Raw genomic sequence first — 19496 nt, 5'->3', positions numbered from 1 at the left:
TTTTTAATTGTATAAAAACTTAACCTTTTACGCAAGTATGTCGCCCGGTTGTGACATCACCAGGCGCTATCAGTCATCAAAACAAGTAGGGTTAATACCTGAAGACAGGGTTTACGTGGGGCATTAAAAGTCATTTTATTGATTTTGCGAAGATTAAGGCCTTAAATGGCATTAAAAAGCATTACATTTGATGTCCCGAGGCATTGAAACAATTATACAATTGCAGGACTGGGCTGATAGTAGTAAGTCAATCAATCGAACAGTTAATGAAAATGAACACAATAACTTTGCCATCATCGATACACTGCTTCGTCTGTCTATGTGTTTCTTCCCTTTGGCTGCAGCTTTCAATCCGGGCACCAGAGGTTAGGTAAAGTCCAAAAGTGTGAAAAGTGCTGCCTCAATACGGCAAAATGAAACGGCTCTTGGGGCTCAAACTTTGCCATTCTTTGGTCACTGTAAGCGTGTAATTCTTTACTCTGATGCCATGTCATGTTTTTTAGGAGACTGAACTCGTTATGGGGCTTCACGGTGGCAGAGGGGTTAGTGCGTCTGCCTCAAAATACGAAGTTGCTGCAGTCCTGGGTTCAAATCCAGGCTCGGGATCTTTCTGTGTGGAGTTTGCATGTTCTCCCCGTGATTGCGTGGGTTCCCTCCGGGTACTCCGGCTTCCTCCCACCTCCAAAGACATGCACCTGGAGATAGGTTGATTGGCAACACTAAATTGGCCCTAGTGTTTGAATGTGAGTGTGAATGTTGTCTGTCTATCTGTGTTGGCCCTGCGAGGAGGTGGCGACTTGTCCAGGGTGTACACTGCCTTCTGCCCGATTGTAGCTGAGATAGGCGCCAGCGCCCCCCGCAACCCCAAAAGGGAATAAGCGGTAGAAAATGGATGGATGGATGAACTTGTTATGTACATGCCTCTTTTGTTTCAGTTGTCTCCAGTTCAACGCACATGAGCTAAATTGGCTAACATCGTCTCCAGTTCAACACACATGAGCTAACTTGGCTAACATTGTCTCCAGTTCAACACACATGACCTAGCTCGGCTAACATTAGCAGCGCTCGTGACGCAACTCAGGTGACCTACGGTTGCCTAGGATGGATAAACAAGGCAATTCTCACAAGACCAAAACGCTTATTTTATGAATGAAAGTTCCTTCACCTGCCTGACACTTAATCCATAATTTGCTATTAACTGTACCCAGTTTAAACAACTGAGAGGGTGTAAAATACAATCTATTCTGGGATTGTCCCAATACCAATATCTTGGTACCTGTTTGTTTGTGTCTTTTCTGCATAATCTTTGCATTTCATGATCGCACTCTGCAATGTGACATTTATTTTAGTTTGCTCTTTGACTTTTGTACATTTTATTTTATTTTTAGTTAATGATTGTTATAGTTTCCTTTTGAAAAATCGTGAATAATATTCGGGATTTCAATATCGATGAAAATAATCAGACTATTATTTTGTCCACAATCGTGCAGCCCTAATTTGAGGCTGTAAAAAAAAAAATAGAGCGACTTTTTAAGTTGCGGCTATTGTCTTCCTGCTTGTACATTGATGTTACATCAATGATGTTGTTCACAGCAACACCATCAACTGAGATGTGTTGTGGATGTATGGATTGTTCTTAATAGCTTTAGTTTCGTAGTTTAAATGCTGTTTCAAGTGGTCATACAGACATTGTTTAGTTTGACATTTTTCATCACCAATGTTCCTTCTCCAACAATGGCAGTATTTCAGTCAGATTTATGTAAATTTCCATGATATTATTTTGCGTTTAACAGCCGATTCTTTTTTTTTTTTGGCCAATTATGTGACTTTGTCCGTGGTTACTTCAATGCGTAAATCATATGCCTCACTTTTTTTGATTATTGATTAGACATACTAGTAGGGCTGGGCGATATTGGCTTTTATTAATATCGCAATATTTTTATGCCATATTGCGATATATGATATATATTACGATATTTTGCCTTGGCCTTGAATGAACACTTGATGCATATACAGTTGTGATCAAAATTATTCAACCCCCACACAATTTTGATGTTTTAGCAAGTAAGACATTTATTCCGTATTTTGTTTATAGTCATATCAAATAAAGATGCATTAAATAGACAAATACAACTTGAATTACAACAATATATTTTCTAACATACCAAACAGTATCATTTCTCTTAATATCTCATTGACAAAATTATTCAACCCCTTGAAGATCATAACTCATAAGAAAATAATTTGAATAAGGTCTTTTCAATCATGTGTTGAAACGCTGAGGAACTACAACAGGACATTACAGAGGGGGGAACGCAGGTTTCGTCCCAGACAATAAGGCGCGCACTACGAGATGAAGGCCTCCATGCCAGAACTCCCAGGCGCACCCCACTTCTGACTACCAGGCGCAAGAAAAATAGACTCCAGTGTGCCAAAAATCATCTGGACAAACCCCAAAGGTTTTGGGAAACAGTTCTATGGAGTGATGAGACAAAACTCGAACTCTTTGGGCCTATGAATCAACGTTATGTCTGGAAGAGAGAAAATTAAGCTTACAAAGAGAAGAACACCTTGCCTACTACTGTTAAGCATGGTGGGGGGTTAATCATGGTCTGGGGCTGTTTCTCTGCCTCAGGTACCGGGAATCTCCAGCGCGTTCAAGGTATTATGAATTCTATTTCCTACCAGGATATATTAGCTGCAAATGTCATGAAGTCAGTGACGAAGCTGAGGCTTGGGAGACGTTGGACCTTCCAACAGGACAACGATCCCAAGCATACCTCCAAATCAACATCAGAGTGGTTGCAGAAGAAGGGCTGGAAGATTCTGGAGTGGCCTTCACAGTCGCCTGACCTAAATCCTATAGAAAACCTGTGGTGGGACTTGAAGAAGGCAGTTGCAGCACACAAGCCCAACAATATGAATGAACTGGAGGCCTTTGCCCAAGAGGAATGGGCTAAAATACCTGTAGATCGTTGCAAGAAGCTTGTGTCCGGTTATGTATCACGTTTGAAGGATGTAATTACTGCCTAGGGTGTTCGATAAGTGTTTGTTACTTAGAATATGTTCCCCTAGAGTCCAAATAACTCTAAATTAAGTCTTTGTTACTTACAATATGTTCTCTTAGTGTCCAAATAACTCTAAATTGAGTAGTTGTTACTTAGAATATTTACCCTAGTGTCCAAATAACTCTAAATTAAGTCTTTGTTACTTAGAATATGTTCTCTGAGTGTCCAAATAACTCTAAATTAAGTCTTTGTTACTTAAAATATGTTCCCTTAGTGTCCAAATAACACTAAATTAAGTCGTTGTTACTTAGATTATGTTCCACATAATAAAGTGTTATCAAATACATATAACTTTATCTTGAATTAAAAAAAACACACACAAAAAAATCATTGTTTTTTTTTTAGTAAAGAAGGGTTCTTTATGAAACTGTTGGGGTTCGGTACCTCCAACAAGGTTAAGAACCACTGTTCTAAAACAATAATGTTGTCTCTGAATTATATCAGTAACCACACATATTAATCAAATCTATAGCTGTGTCTCAATTAGGGGGCCGCCTCCTTCCAAGGACCCAGCCCATGAAGTCGACAAAGTGTGGGTCCTCCTGGCGAGAGTCCTCAAGCAACGGCTGGAGTGATATTGATTGGGACAGTCTAGCCTACGGGACACTTCCTGGTTACGTCAGTTGTAACCGCCATTACATTTATGTCACATATATGCTCCTCAGTTTCCCGAGGTTTACCAATGACCAATTTAAGACAAGAATGTCCAATAGTTTTTTTGTCTTCTCTTAGTCCTTTACCTTATTACAGAGGAAGTGGTTAAGAGCTCACGGCATCGCCAGTGTCGGATTTTCCTGATCATGGGAGATGGTTGTAATGGAGATGTGTTATGTGTTGACAAGTATTCTAAAGCTGTTATTCCTAATTTTTAGTTAATAATAGATTTTTATGCTTGTGAGTGCCTGTTGGAGTGGGACATGTACCTTTTAAAAACATACAGACAATCCCAAAGATGTCCCAAAAAGTGTCCTCACGGTCTATCCCTACCACCATCTCTTATTTAGCAGTTACTTTTTTATTATTCGATTCACAATTGATGTCCTTTTCTAATCGTGTCACATTGCTTGCATTATAGCTAGTAGCTAGTAAAGTATTGGAATAATATATTACTATTATTATCATATAATTATTTGTAATGAAGGCAGAGAAAATGAATCACAACAATTACAGTTTCATTACATGAGTTTATTAATTTATATAGGTTATAAAAATACTTAGTTTTTAATCATCTAAATTGGTATGAACGTGTTTGTGTCATTTCTTTTTGCTCTGTTGTTGTCCAAGTCCTTCTTGATTATCCTGCACGGGAAAGAAAGCAGAAAAGTTGAACACAAGATTGCAATTGGGGCGGTATAGCTCGGTTGGTAGAGCGGCCGTGCCAGCAACTTGAGGGTTGCAGGTTCGATCCCCGCTTCCGCCATCCTAGTCACTGCCGTTGTGTCCTTGGGCAAGACACTTTGCCCACTTGCTCCCAGTGCCACCCACACTGGTATAAATGCAAAAATTAGATATTGGGTTTCACTATGTAAAGCGCTTTGAGTCACTAGAGAAAAAGCGCTGTATAAATATAATTCACTTCACTTCACTTCACTTCTACAATAATCATTGATATAAGTGAACATTTTCAAATACCATGAAAATGTACACAAAAAACAGCAATATTCAATATTGGTACATAGATGCACATGATTATATTACTTTAATTTTCTGGCCACACATTAATAGAACATACTTGACTTATTGCCGTTTAAAAAAGTAAATTAGAAAATGGCAGGCTTTACTTTCAAACATTGAAAAAACCTCTGGACACGAAGCAGTCTGCAATGGCCGAATACATGTCTCTCCCTCGGGGTTAAGGTCGCTCAACATTTCGATAGTCGAGGTGTCGTATTTCGACACAAATGTATATCACTTGACGAGTCTGCTTTTGGCTGTTTTAAATGAATAAATGAAGCTGTACTTACATTTTACAGTGGCGTCTCCATGTTGAAAATAATTTTCAGAGTTGAATTTTGAGAAATGAAAGGACGCAAAGTGTACACGGATTGCAAACTTTCCGCTAATGGGAGAAAAAGACACATTTGTCGGCCGCATTCGAAGGACACTTGAAACTTTTTTGAATTGGGACTGCCTTCGCGCACCGCGATGACGTCAGCACCCCACAAATGCACACTGCAAAGGGTGCAGCCGCCGAATCGAGACACAGCCATTGTTAAAAGAAATCATTACACCCCCTACTTCAACCCTAGTTCCACTGTACTGCAGTGTAGAAATGTGTTGTTATAAAACACTTTTGTATGGAGCCAGGCTGAGAAACTATGCACCATATTGTGTTCCTTTATACGCTCATGCGACATCAAACTATCTTTGAAGGATATGGGGAAATTAAAGTGTTAATTTCCAATTTGGTGTCCTGCAAAGCAAAAACAATGATACTGTGTATTTGGCCCGAGGTGTCTAGATTGAATTTTATTGAAAAACTTTAGAAAGCTTTGTTGACCACAAAGTTTGGACAATCTTAAACAAGTGCTGCAAAGAGTGTCCTGTCTGTACATCCCAGAATGTATCAGATGGGTTTTTATGTTGGAAACTTTTTCCCCTTAAATGTGTTGTGCCAGCCTTCATATATAGACTCCAGATGCCTTCCCACCCGAGCATGTGCAAAAACCTCGAGGTGGCTATAGGGTTTATTGTTACACCCAATCTGTGTTGACATTAAAATCACTTTTTACAGCCAGGTTTTCAAAAGGACTGTTTGCTGTAGTGACTGCACTTAAATTTAATTGCCGTGTTTGTTCAATCAGATGTCCATAATCTTTAAATTAAGTATTTTTTTATGTAGCCTATATTTGCATTTATCCTACAAATCATAGAATGCACTGAAGGAAAAAAGGTCAGAATTAAATGGACTGAAAAATCAGATTTTATAACTCCATTTGTTACTCATACAACAGTACACTGGACAAACGTCCTGAGGCAACCATTTTAATCGGTAATTTATCAATTTATGTTTGTATAGACACCGTTTTAAGACCTTTTGCATGTTGTTGCTTGCTTTCAGTTTGAGCAATGCCCTTATCAGTCACAACCTAGCTGTGTCCGTAAAGGTGTGGTTGAATGGGTGTAGTGTCGAAAAACGTAAAAACTCAAAGCTCAGCCACATGAAACATCTTTGGGAACATATATTTTGAGCCAGGTTTGCGCAGTCATTTTAGTGAAGCCTGCTCGCACAAATGTACACAACTTTTAAACTATGAAGGTTTAACCAGTTCTACATTTTCTTCCAATGTCAGGTTGTTGTTGGTGTAAAGTGTCCCCTTTGCCATTTAGCGGTTCACTTACTGCGGTCTCAGTACATCGCAGATTTTAGAATACCAATTTCACCCAGATTACCAATATACTGTACTTGTGTTGGTTGGAGCATGGTTAAGGGTGTGGTCAAGATGTCATCATATAATTTGCATGATCAATGATGATGCATATATTTTCTTTAAAAAATGTTATACATATATTGAAAAACAAATCTGTTGTATTAGTTATTAGGAACATATTTTTTTTATACCATTGCTTCACTGTATTCTGCCTTCTCCACGATCAATTACATGTAGGGGAAACCCTGTCCTGAGTATATAGAGATTTCAGTACCCCTTTATGATTTAATGTTACTGTTACAAATATTTTAGAGTGTATGACGTGTTTTAAGTAGGGCTGTCAAACGATTAAAATATTTCATTGCAATTAATAGAATTTTGTATGTTAACTTGTAAATAATTGCACTTAGTTGTAGATAGTTTTTTATCTTTAGTAAGTGTACCTTCGACAGATCATTTAAATTTTTGAAATATAAAAAACATGGAACTCGGAATGTAACAAAGTGGAATATGTAGAATTTCTGACGTTTAAATTATTGTTTTTGTTTTAAAAATGATTATAATACCGTGATTGATAACTGCACTTTAATAAACCTCATGGACTAACTGGCACCAGCTTGCTGTCTTAAATGCTTACATGTAAACAAGAGAAATTAGTGTTTTCTCCCATTAAGTTACAACATACCCCAATCTAAACTTGTATTAACACATTGGTGTGTGGACAACCAAGTTATTCAATTGTGCACATCAAAATTTCAAATATACTGTGAGTAAGTCAACAAATATAAAATACCTAAATAATCATTATCTAATTTTTTTTAAAGGTTCAAGATATTTATCATAATTTATTTTTGTACTTTGTGGGCTTCACGGTGGCAGAGGGGTTAGTGCGTCTGCCTACCCGTGAATGCGTGGGTTCCCTCCGGTACTCCGGCTTCCTCCCACTTCCAAAGACATGCACCTGGGGATAGGTTGATTGGCAACACTAAATTGGCCCTAGTGTGTGAATGTGAGTGATACCTTGGAGACATCATGCCTCGTCGTTGTGTTGTCGGAGGGTGTAACAACACGATCAGGGACGGATTCAAGTTAATTTACATAAAATGTGCATCGATTAACACGGCATGCTAATCGGTGCTAACATGCTATTTAGGCCAGCTGTGTGTACATATTGCAGCATTATGCCTCATTTGTAGGTATATTTACATCTAGCCTTTCCCTCCATCCACATTTAATGCCAAACAAACACTTAGCAATCGATGGATTTAAGGTGCTCCAGTGTCAAGAGATGCAAAAGTCCCCCGTTTGGTTTTTACCGGCGATGCCACGCCAGAGATGGCAAAAATGTATGGATGTCCTGCGACACTTAAAGTAGATGCATTCCCAACGATAAAGTCAACGAAATCACAAAGGTGAGTGTTGTTGTTGTTATTGACTTATGTGCTAATCAGACATATTTGGTCATGGCATGACTGCCAGCTAATCAATGCTAACATGCTTTTTAGGCTACCTGTATGTACATTTGAAACTATATTTACATCCAGCGTTTCCTTCCACCCACATTTAATGTGAAACAAACACTTACCAATCGACGGATTTAAATTGATCCAGTGTCAATGCGAAAGTCCTGATAAGTTGGTCTGCACATTTTACCGGCGATGCTAACGCAGACATGCATGGCAGAATAGCGTCAATAGCTATTCGCTCAATAGCTTCAGTTTCTTCTTCAATTTTGTTTTCGCTATCTGCCGCCATACTCCAACCATCTGTTTCAATACATGCGTAATCTGTTGAATCGCTTAAACCGCTGAAATCCGATTCTGAATCCGAGCTAATGTCGCTATATCTTGCTGTGCTATTCGCCTGTTTGTATTGGAATGTGACGTTACAGGGAAATGGACAGTGGCTTAAGCAAATAGCGAAAATCAAGCACTTTAAAACTTTTTTTTAGGGATATTCCGGGATGGGTAAAATTTTGAAAAAAAATTCGAAAAATAAAATAAGCCAATGGGAACTGATTTTTATTGGTTTTAACCCTTCTAAATTGTGATAATGTTCCCCTTTATAAAACCCAATACAAAAATAATATTTTCCAAGAACTGAGTGAACAGAATGATTTACCCTTCAGAATATAAAGCCAGGGTGGTAAGGTGATTGAAGCACAAGGTCTTTGTAAAGTTCAACAGCTTCAGCGTTTGCTCTTGTTCTCTTTCCTTATTATTTAGTTCCCCTGTCTTGTCTTCTTGCCTTTCACCTGGTCACCTGTCCCCCCTTCCTCTTGACCTTTTCTGCGTCCAACCTTTTTCATCAAAGGAGCCTGGGCTGGAAGGCCGGTTGTTATAATAATTTTTTTCTTCACTCCAAGCCATATTCTCTCTGCTACCATTCATAGCACTTTTGCTTGTAATGTGACAGATCCAACACGCTACCAGATTATATCATGTGCCCAGACAGATTTGTGTGTTCGTGTGTGTTTCCGTGTGTGTGTGTGTGTGTGTGTGTGTGTGTGTAGCAGGCTGGTGACACCATTGGGGTTGGCTCATGATTTTGATGGGTATTTTTGTTGTTGTGAGCTTGGCTCCAGGACTGCACACCCTCTTTTTTGGTGTATGTGTGTATTATTAATGTTTTTCTATGGCCTGCCCACACTGGTATCACTGTGATTTATGCTCCACACCCTCCACACTATGCTTTGAGTTGATGTTCTCTACCTTTTCATTTAGACCCATTGCCCTGCCTTTTTAACTCTTTGGTTTAGCTGTTCTCCTTTGCTTGCTAGTTTTGTGCGTGTGCATATGTCTAAAAACAAATATGTGTTTAAATAAGCCACAGCCTTACGCTGCTGGAGCCGGTGACACAACATTAGAGGTCAAACGAGCCTTTCATTCAGGAGGCTTTTCCTGTTGGCCCATTTTTATCGGGCATTAAAAATTAAATGCATACAATGGTGTATGGATGTTCTGAAATACGTGTCCAAATATACCCCCCACAGAAGTTAAGTAACATTTTATTCACACTTTATGAGACTCATGTATCATTCCAAATGTGCACAACTCTTCCACTCCAGGGTTGCTCAGAATACTCACATGCAATTACCTCATTGTAGATCAACAATGTTGGAAAATGTTTATATGCATACAATGTGCAATGCTACATTTTTGTTAACAAAACTATTGTATTCAAGCAGAAGTATTGTTTCCCAAAATAAGCTGTTAATTTCATTATTTGAAAATTATTCAATAAAAAGTACAATTTATATCTTGTCTAAAAATAACATCATTGCACAAATTAGAATTCTGCTGTGAATAAGATGCAGTGTATGCAGTATCATTTCAAACTACTAGAATTGGATTAAATTAAAGAAAAACTTGTTTTTAATTGTCTCTGTGATTTGTATTCAAGGGTTTCTTTAAAAAGTATGGAAAAAATTTGTGACTCAATTTTTTTGTGTGACAAACACAAAAAATTCTATCTGAGAATTAAATCTTACTGCAAAAAGCAGATACGAGCAAACAAATCAAACTATGCAATGCAATAGATCCCTAGACTTTATCAAAACAGATTTGTCGAGTGATATCAAGGATTACTGTATTTTTCGGACTACAAGTCGCATTTTTTTTCATAGTTTTGCCCGGGGTGCGACTTATACTCAGGAGCGACTTATGTGTGCAATTATTAACACATTACCGTACAATATCAAATAATATTATTTAGCTCATTCACGTAAGAGACTAGACGTATAAGATTTCATCGGATTTAGCAATTAGGAGTGACAGATTGTTTGGTAAACGTATAGCATGTTCTATGTGTTGTAGTTATTTGAATGACTCTTACCATAATATGTTACGTTAACATATCAGGCACCTTCTCAGTTGGTTATTTATGCGTCATATAACATACACTTATTCAGCCTTTTGTTCACTATTCTTTATTTATTAGGGACCAAATGTCCCTTTGGGACAGAGGACCCTATTGAATTTCTAGCGTTTTATTCTTTCTATTTTTCTTTCTTTATTATTATTCCGTAGCTTTGCGCTGTAATTTGACCCCCTAAACATGCTTCAAAACTCACCAAATTTGACACACACATCAGGACTGGCAAACATTGCGATTTACTCAAAAAACCTATCCCCAAAACTAATAATTGCGCTCTAGCGCCCCCTAGGAAGAAAACACAGACAAAACTGCCTGTAACTTCCAGTAGGAATGTTGTAGCGACATGAAACAAAAACCTTAATGTAGGTCTCACTTAGACCTAGATTTCATACACTGACATCCTTCAGCATAAAACAACAGGAAGTTTGCAATTCCCCTTTCAAAACAAAAGTTTTGTAAAAACACTCACCTTTGCCTCTTTGAGCTGTAATTTGACGCCTTTAACATGCTTCAAAACTCACCAAACTGGACACACATCAGGACTGGCGAATATTGCGATCTAATCAAAAAAACCTAACCCCAAAACTCAAAATTGTGCTCTAGCGCCCCCTAGGAATAAAACACGGACAAAACTGCTCCTAGGAAGAAAACACAGACAAAACTGCCTGTAACTTCCAGTAGGAATGTCGTAGAGACATGAAACAAAAACCTCTATGTAGGTCTCACTTAGACCTACATTTCATATAATGACAACGCCCAGCAAAAATCAACAGGAAGTTTACAATTCCCCCTTCAAAACAAAAGTTTTGTAAAAACCGGTCATTTTTCAAACATTATCTCCTCTGAGCACGTTTGTCGTGTCGGCTTCAAACTACCACAGGAGAGAGATTGAACCCTTCTGATTAAAGGTTGATGAAAGAGTTATTCCTACTGCTCCGGTTTTGATTTTATCAGCCTTCAAAGAACCGCTGCGCTGAAAACCATTTCAAAGATGGGCGCCGTGCGCAGACACAGTGGGGGAGATGTTTTTTTTCCCCGTACCGTCTGCTGCTGGTGCGCACGAGCCATCATTCGTGAGGGAGGGGCTGTGATCGTCTATACCAAGATGACTGCCAGGTGCCGTAGCTAAGCCGGTATGTTTTAAAGTTGTCGTTTGCCTGTATATCGTAAAAACAACCGTCCAACATTTTACAACTAATTGTAAACTTATAGGTGCCGACCATCAGGGCTGAGTTGCGACGAGAGCGTGTGTCGATGTTAAGATATTACGCCGAGTTGGTAAGTCTATCTGTTTGCTAATAGTAGCTTCTAATCGTACCCATGTATTTTCAATGGACGGTTAGCATCAGGTTTTAGTCCCGTTTCCTCCTATGTTTCTGCTCCGATTGAATTTCTTTGTATGTCGAGTCTTTATTTTGGGTACGTACATATGGTGCCTGACTGTTGTGGCGTTTTAAGGCCATCTGCACTTTTTATGCGCCGAGTTGGTAGAGCTATCTGTTTGCTAATAGTAGCTACTAGCCGTACCCATATATTTTCATTCTAACTTATATCTGTCAGTAGACACATCATGGAAGATAAAAACTACAACATTTATAATACTAAGTAGTTCTAACTTATATCTGTCAGTAGACACGTTATGGAAGGTTAAATCTACAACATATTACAAAGTAGTGTGTAGTTGTAACTTATATCTGTCAGTAGACACGTTATGGAAGGTAAAACTTACATCATTTATGATACAAAGTAGTGTATAGTTCTAACTTATATCTGTCAGTGGACACATTATGGAAGATAACAACTACAACATTTGTAATACAAAGTAGTGTATAGTTCTAACTAATATCTGTCAGTAGATTTGTTATGTAAGGTAAAAACCACAACATTTATAATAAAAACTAGTGTATAGTTCTAACTTATATCTGCCAGTAGACACGTTATGGAATGTAAAAACTACAATGTAATACAAAGTAGTGTGTTGTTCTAACTTATATCGGGGAAGCCCAGACTTCCCTCTCCTCAGCCACTTCCATATATACTCGGTCACGTCCATCGCTGCTTGCGGCTTTAATTTTAAATTGCCTTTCAAATGTCTATTCTTGGTGTTGGATTTTGTCAAATAAATTTCCCCAAAAAATGCGACTTATAGTGCAGTGCGGCTTATATATGTTTTTTTCCTTATTTATTATGCATTTATGGCAGGTGTGACTTATACTCCGAAAAATACGGTGTGCGTCGGTTGTGTTCTCAGACTTATCAAACTATTGTGCACCAGACGCCATTCTACGTGACGAATCCGATGAAAACTTAAAAAAGCATGGAGGTCTCCAACTTATTTGTGTGTGGGTGGGTCAAGGAAATTGCTATCAAGACTGTCGCGGGTAAATTTACATAGTTTTTACTCGGGTAAGGTTGCATTTCATGATTTAACTTTGCAACGACAAATGTTTGTTGCTGTTGCATGCGCCAATTACGAGTAGCGTGTTTTTCGCCGTCTTTATCAAAATTAACTATGGATGTCAACAATTGCGTATGAGCTGAAAGCTTCGTTTAGGATTGCTGTCTTTTGTAAAATCGTAACTCTTTTATGTTTTGCTCACATTTGCTTTCTTATATTTACACTCGCCGAGTTGGTGCTTTTTAAAACACTTGTAGCAAACGTTTGTTTAAGAGATACAAATAATATCACTAATAAATAATGAACTATTTAATGCATTCAAACAAATCTTCAATTAAGCAATAACTGCAAACTCATGCATTCCTCAATTCTTCTTCCTTGGACTGGAGTGTGTGCTGCTTTTCTTGTCGTTCCGTAAAATCTTGCACTTTTCCTCCCTTTTAAATTTTTTTTAAAGGAACTCTGAAGAAAGGTTTATCCTTTTCGTATTTTGAAGGATTTGTACAGCCGAAAACACAAAGCATTTTACTTCGAGAAAGGCTATACGGTGCCTAGGACCCATTGAAAACAGAGTTAACTTGACCACCATGTGTAGTCATTGGGAGGGACGTGCGCTGGATGTGACGTCAGTAACATCCCAGCAATACCTTGGAGTTGCACTTTCAAAATGAAAATCCTTCCGTCAGCTGCAGGGGCTGAGACTTACCATGCAGCAGGCGATGTTTCGGGATCATTGCCACAACTTGTTGATAGTCTTTCATTTGTTTACTCGGATGCTCACTCGTTCTTTATCTTACTGCTAACTTTTTTAGTGTTCTAATAACATCGATACTAGCTAAATGTTTTGTCATCTTATCGAATTAAACACAGGCTGTGTTGTCAGTGAGGCACAAGGAGATATTTTTTGAGATATGGTAAGTTACTGAAGTAAGCAGGGAACTTGTGGAAACTTGTAACAACCTTTCACCCCCACAACACATCACTTCCCATCCTTGTCCCAGAAGACCCACCACATAGCCAAAGCCATTGGCTTGAAGCCGTAGCCAGCTGTTATACTATTTATGACTGACAGACATATAGTCTTACTTTATGGATTTATTGTCTCTCCTGACTTATTCATCTACTTGCTAATTTCCTCTTCTTACCTGGTTACTTTCTGCTGTAATGCGGTTTCTATTAAATGTTTGTTAAAATGTACGAAGCATTTTTTTCACTACTCTACATTCAAACCAGCTTAGCGCCACGGCTAGCGAAGCTTGTCCTCTACTTCTCCCTCTTCTGTGTGTGTCCTTCCTAACCGCGGTAACAAATAACATTAAAAGATAATTAGTTAATAGTTCTCTTTAGATTAATTAGAACTAAACATAGAACTAACGTTTGGTGAACATAAGCGTTATTGGCCACTTTTTGAACCGTCTGTATTACTTTAACATACACAAATAACAGATGTTTGGACATTTTGTCCATCGATTCATGAATCGCACACATTCAAATTGTAATGGATTAGAGTATCAATTATTTTTTTCCACCCCTAGCCAATACTGCCTTTGTAACTACATAGTATTGGATCAATAACGGATCTTTTGACTCTGAGGCAGATGTGCTAACAACTAAGCTGCTGTGCTGCCCTTGGCTGAAGTATTACAATATTATGGACATCGCTTCTTCTGTTGACACAGGTGGTTCTGAAGATCATCAAGCACTACCAGGAAGAGGGCCAGGGCAGTGAAGTGGTTCAAGGTGTCTTGTTGGGCCTTGTGGTTGATGACCGGCTGGAGATCACCAATTGTTTCCCTTTCCCACAGCACACTGAGGATGATGCAGACTTTGATGAAGGTATGGAATGTTTCTCTTTATTGCACGGCTGAAATAAAGCTGTAAATAAATGCATACACCCTTCAAAACCTTTTTCACTTTAAATGTTAAATGTTATAACTATCAGCCATTTTGAGACATTTATCGTTGTTGTACAAGTGTAAGTGGCCATTTGCATTTGTATATGTTAGCAGAATGAATAGTGCAGAAAACAGACTGGAATAGGACAGTGAGTGGGAGGAGAAGAGGGTGTACCACGGACGTTTAATGCCAAAGGCAAAGTAATTCCTCAAGTGTTTAATTTCAAAATGTATTTGTCGGACATCATATCCAGTGGTGTTCCCAACATTTAATTCGCAAAATGCTTGAATTATATATGCTGACTGATATTTAAATAATTAATACTCAAGGTTACCAACTTCATTGAAACTGTTATTATAAATTAGTATTATTTATTGATCACTGAACTTTAACAAACTCAATAAACGTTTGGGAACTGAGGAAACTTATTGTTGAAGCTTTGAAAGTGGAATTCTTTCCCATTCTTGTTTTATGTAAAGCTTCAGTCGTTCAACAGTCCGGGGTCTCCGCTCTCGTATTTTACGCTTCATAATGCGCTACACATTTTCGATGGGAGACAAGTCTGGACTGCAGGCGGGCCACGAAAGTACCCGCACTCTTTTACTACGAAGCCACGCTGTTGTAACACGTGGCTTGGCATTGTCTTGCTGAAATAAGCACGGGCGTCCATGATAACTTTGCTTGGATGACAACATATGTTGCTCCAAAACCTGTATGTACCTTTCAGCATTAATGGTGCCTTCACAGATGTGTAAGTTACCCATGCTTTGGGCACTAATACACCCTCATACCTCACAAATGCTGGCTTTTGAACTTTGCGCCTATAACAATCCGGATGGTTATTTTCCTCTTTGTTCTGGAGGACACCACGTCCACAGTTTCCAAATATAATTGGAAATGTGGACTCGTCAGACCACAGGAAACTTTTCCACTTTGCATCAGTCCATCTTAGATGAGCTCAGGCCCAGTGAAGTGGGCGGCGTTTCTGGGTGCTGTTGATAAATGGGTTTGGCTTTGCATAGTAGAGTTTTAACTTGCACTTACAGATGTAGCGACCAACTGTATTTACTGACAGTGGTTTTATGAAGTGTTCCTTAGCCCATGTGGTGATATCCTTTACACACTGATGTTGGTTTTTTGATGCAGTACCACCTGAGGGATCAAAGGTCTGTAATATCATCGCTTACGTGCAGTGATTTCTCCAGATTCTCTGAACCTTTTGATGATTTTACGGACCGTAGATGGTAAAATCCCTAAATTCCTTGCAATAGCTCCCTTGAGAAATGTTGTTCTGAAACATTTCGACAATTTGCTTACAAAGTGGTGAACCTCGCCCCGTCCTTGTTTGTGAATTACTGAGCATTTCATGGCAGCAGCTTTTATACCCAATCATGGCATCCACCTGTTCCCAATTAGCCTGCACACCTGTGGGATGTTCCAAATAAGTGTTTGATAAGCATTCCTCAACTTTATCAGTATTTATTGCCACCTTTCCGAACTTCTTTGTCAGTGTTGCTGGCATCAAATTCTAAAGTTAATGATTATTTGCAAAACAAAAAGGTTTATCATTTTTAACATCAAATATCAAATATGTTGTCTTTCTAACATATTCAACTGAATATGGGTTGAAAGTGATTTGCAAATCATTGTATTCCGTTTATATTTACATCTAACACAATTTCCCAACTCATATGGAAACGGGGTTTGTACTATATACTTATATAGTATTTTTTTTGTTACGTAATTTGTTGTGTATTGTTGTAAGGTAATAAGTTAGCCGTTCTCATGTCAAAAGCAGTTTTTGTTTATTTTGTTCATTAACGTTAGGTTTACCACCTTACGCCTTATGTAGGGATAGATGGAGCTTCTACTTGCTCACTGCGGTGAAGGCCGCTGGCTGTCGAGTTTGAAACTACTTTTTAGCCACCCAGCCGCTATTCTAGGTTATTCAGCACGGGTAATGGGGAGAGGCACTTTCAAGCCGAGGAGTAGCTAAACATTTGACACAGCAGCGAGGAGCTACTGCTAACTGCTGTGCTAAGTTTATAACTGAACGGAGCTTAACAATAAAAACAGAAGAGATTAGTGATAGTCACCACAAGAAGAGCTATAGGTTTCCAAGCAAACTGATATATGTATAAATAAAGCTATAGTCACTCACCAATAGCCAAATGCAGTCGGTGACCAAAGCATTGCATCACTCAGAAGTCGAGAAGTGAGCACCAGAGCCACTATATTCTTTTGAAAATGTTGTTGTGTTGCGTCATTGTGTGTCAGAGAAGCCTACGTACACACGTAAGGGGGGAAGTGTAGCCAAAGCAAATGTTGTGTGCTTTGCCCATCAGGTGCAGAAAAGAGCAAACAATCGTACCAAAGGCACATTGTAAGATACCCTTATGGCGGTATTGTCTCAAGTATGTATCTATTCAGAAAATATACCTGTATTAACTGTAATACTGCTAAGCCCTACACTGATGTAATGACAATACATAATAATAGTGCATGTTTATCCTTTCAAATGCAATAGACTTGTATTGTATATTTTAACATTGTCATAGAAATGTAAACTGTTAAATTTACAAACAAATAACAATAAAATATACTTTGTTGGCAAAACTTTGCACTTGAACAAAACTCTAAACCAAAAGCAATAAAATATGTTGAGGGGGTTGTTGGTCGCCAATTATACACAAACAAAGCAATAAATAAAATGGCTATATAAGGTATTGACGATCGAAGTTGCACTTCAATACTGAACACGTAGAACGAGAGAGACATTACTTAACTGACAATCAAGTTCTGACAATTTTAGACACGTGCAGAGTAACAATATAAACATTACAGTATAACTAAATGTATTAACAAGTCATATGAATAAAAACTGAAGTCTTGCAGATTCCGAATGAGGAGACACCAACATGACAGGACAGTGTGACAAATGTCTGTCAGTACATGTCGATGCACTAAATTAGTCAGATTTTTCAAATAGTTGACTCAAAATAAGTATCCTTTAGCCCTTAATCCAATTGTGTTTGTTTTTTTAAGAAACTGGACAGGCACACCTCGATTATGCGAAAACCCGATCTCTCGAGTGGGTGTGTGCAGCCGTAAGGGACTCTTCATATCGTGCATATCTCAGTGCGCAGGTTAATAACCAGAAGCAGATACTATTCAATCTAAACAGGCAACAACTAGAATTAAGAGGATACCTTTTCTTTACAAATGAAAAGAACATATATTTTTGAAGTGCATTGATGGGAGAAAAAAAGTGCATGGTTTGTAGAAAAAAAATCGTACAAATTTATTTAAGAAAGTAACCAAGGCAATGAAAAATGTGACTTCATTCAGACTTCCGGACAAAAACGAGTGCAATGGAAGCGAAGCATATATATTAAAGGCAAAAAATTAAGTGTACACAAACCTCTTCACGCCACATTTCTGCACTCCAAACTGATGAACAATAACTCTGAATTCCACACAACTGGCAAGATAGTCCAGAACAATAGCAACCCTCACCTGGAACAGTATCAGCCAGGGCAGGAACTGCATTTTCCCAAGGATTTAAACCTCCTTCCATCAATCCACAGAGCATTTTATATTAACTCCGAGACTCTGATTCTCAATGCGTAAATTCCTTTTGAAACAATTCTCTCCTGCCAGTCTTTCTTTGCTTCGGACCTACATTCGCCCTGACCCTTTTTGATTATAGCGTCATGTTCGTAGTGCAATCTAACATCTTTTCTTGATTGATTATTGCTATTTAACATCAACATAGCCACTGGACACGTAATATTTGCCAATATGAAAGCGATTATCAGGTACAACAGAGCTAAAATGTTTCGCTGTGAAGTCATTGTCAACTGGAAGAGCAAATCAGCACCCGCCAGTGTATGAGAGGCACACGGTGTTTGACCAATAGTCGCAATACAGGGTGTGCATGGACAGTTGGACTTCACATGTAGGTGTTAAACTACAAAAAAAGACTATTTAGGTAATCAGACTAATTTAGTGCAATGAAACGTACTGTGTCAAACATTTGCAGTACTTTTAGAAATAGTAGTTTTCTACCGGGTACCAACATAATTACATTAATTGCCCTAATAACAAAGGAAAACAATAAAACGGTGGCTTGACTTGTAATTGTCTATGAAGTAAAACCCAGTATTAGGGTAACATCTATTGTTTGTGCCTGTTATGTCAAACCTGTGACGAGTCACCCCCATAAGTGTGTTATTAATTTAAAATGTAAGTTCCTTTTACAGTGAATTAATTTGCCTTTCCAACACACCTCACATTTACATTAAAAATGTTACAGAGACAAGTAACCGGAGTGCATTCGTATCTGCAACCTACTAAATGTATGGTTTGTGAGTATCGGAGGTTTTAAATGTACATAAATAATCAATGCAGAAACCTTGTAATGAAATGACTGCTTAGGTATTCATGGTAGTTGAGTAATGGATTAAAATGGCTAACTGCAAAATTAATTACTGTTACAGATTTTCCCAATACATGCCAAGATTTTATCTCACTAATCACAACCACTGATGGGCTTTGTACACGGGCTGGGTGTGTGAACAAAACATGAAAAATGCATTTAACATATTTCAATTATTTTGTATCTTGAGCACAACAGCCCTACCACTACATTATCCCCCTTAGACATTCTCTTGTTTATTTTGTAGCGTCTAATTATTCGAGATTCATATCTACTGTTGTCAGGACAGGTTACCACAACCTTCTGCAAAGGTGCAGTGGAACAACACAGACAGAGGAGTTCTGAAGTGTCTAAATAAAAAAGTATTGCCCTAATTTATACAGTACTGATTTTTTATCAAAGAATTTGATAAACTGTAATTTTAAGATGATCTTTGTTCGAGTTGTATA

General features: G+C 38.2%; 1 protein-coding gene across 1 annotated transcript in view; it reads left to right on the top strand.

Annotated features, from left to right (window-relative positions):
* Nucleotides 1-19496, top strand: part of LOC133562240 (eukaryotic translation initiation factor 3 subunit H) — a 101338-nt gene that overhangs the window by 9526 nt on the left and 72316 nt on the right. Inside the window, exon 2 of the mRNA XM_061916245.1 lies at nt 14393-14549. Within this exon, the coding sequence (XP_061772229.1) occupies nt 14393-14549 (157 nt within the window). The remainder of the gene's footprint in view (nt 1-14392; nt 14550-19496) is intronic.

Source organism: Nerophis ophidion, linkage group LG11, assembly GCF_033978795.1.
Source record: "Nerophis ophidion isolate RoL-2023_Sa linkage group LG11, RoL_Noph_v1.0, whole genome shotgun sequence".
Taxonomy (NCBI): domain Eukaryota; kingdom Metazoa; phylum Chordata; class Actinopteri; order Syngnathiformes; family Syngnathidae; genus Nerophis; species Nerophis ophidion.
This window is presented reverse-complemented; position numbering and strand designations above follow the sequence as displayed.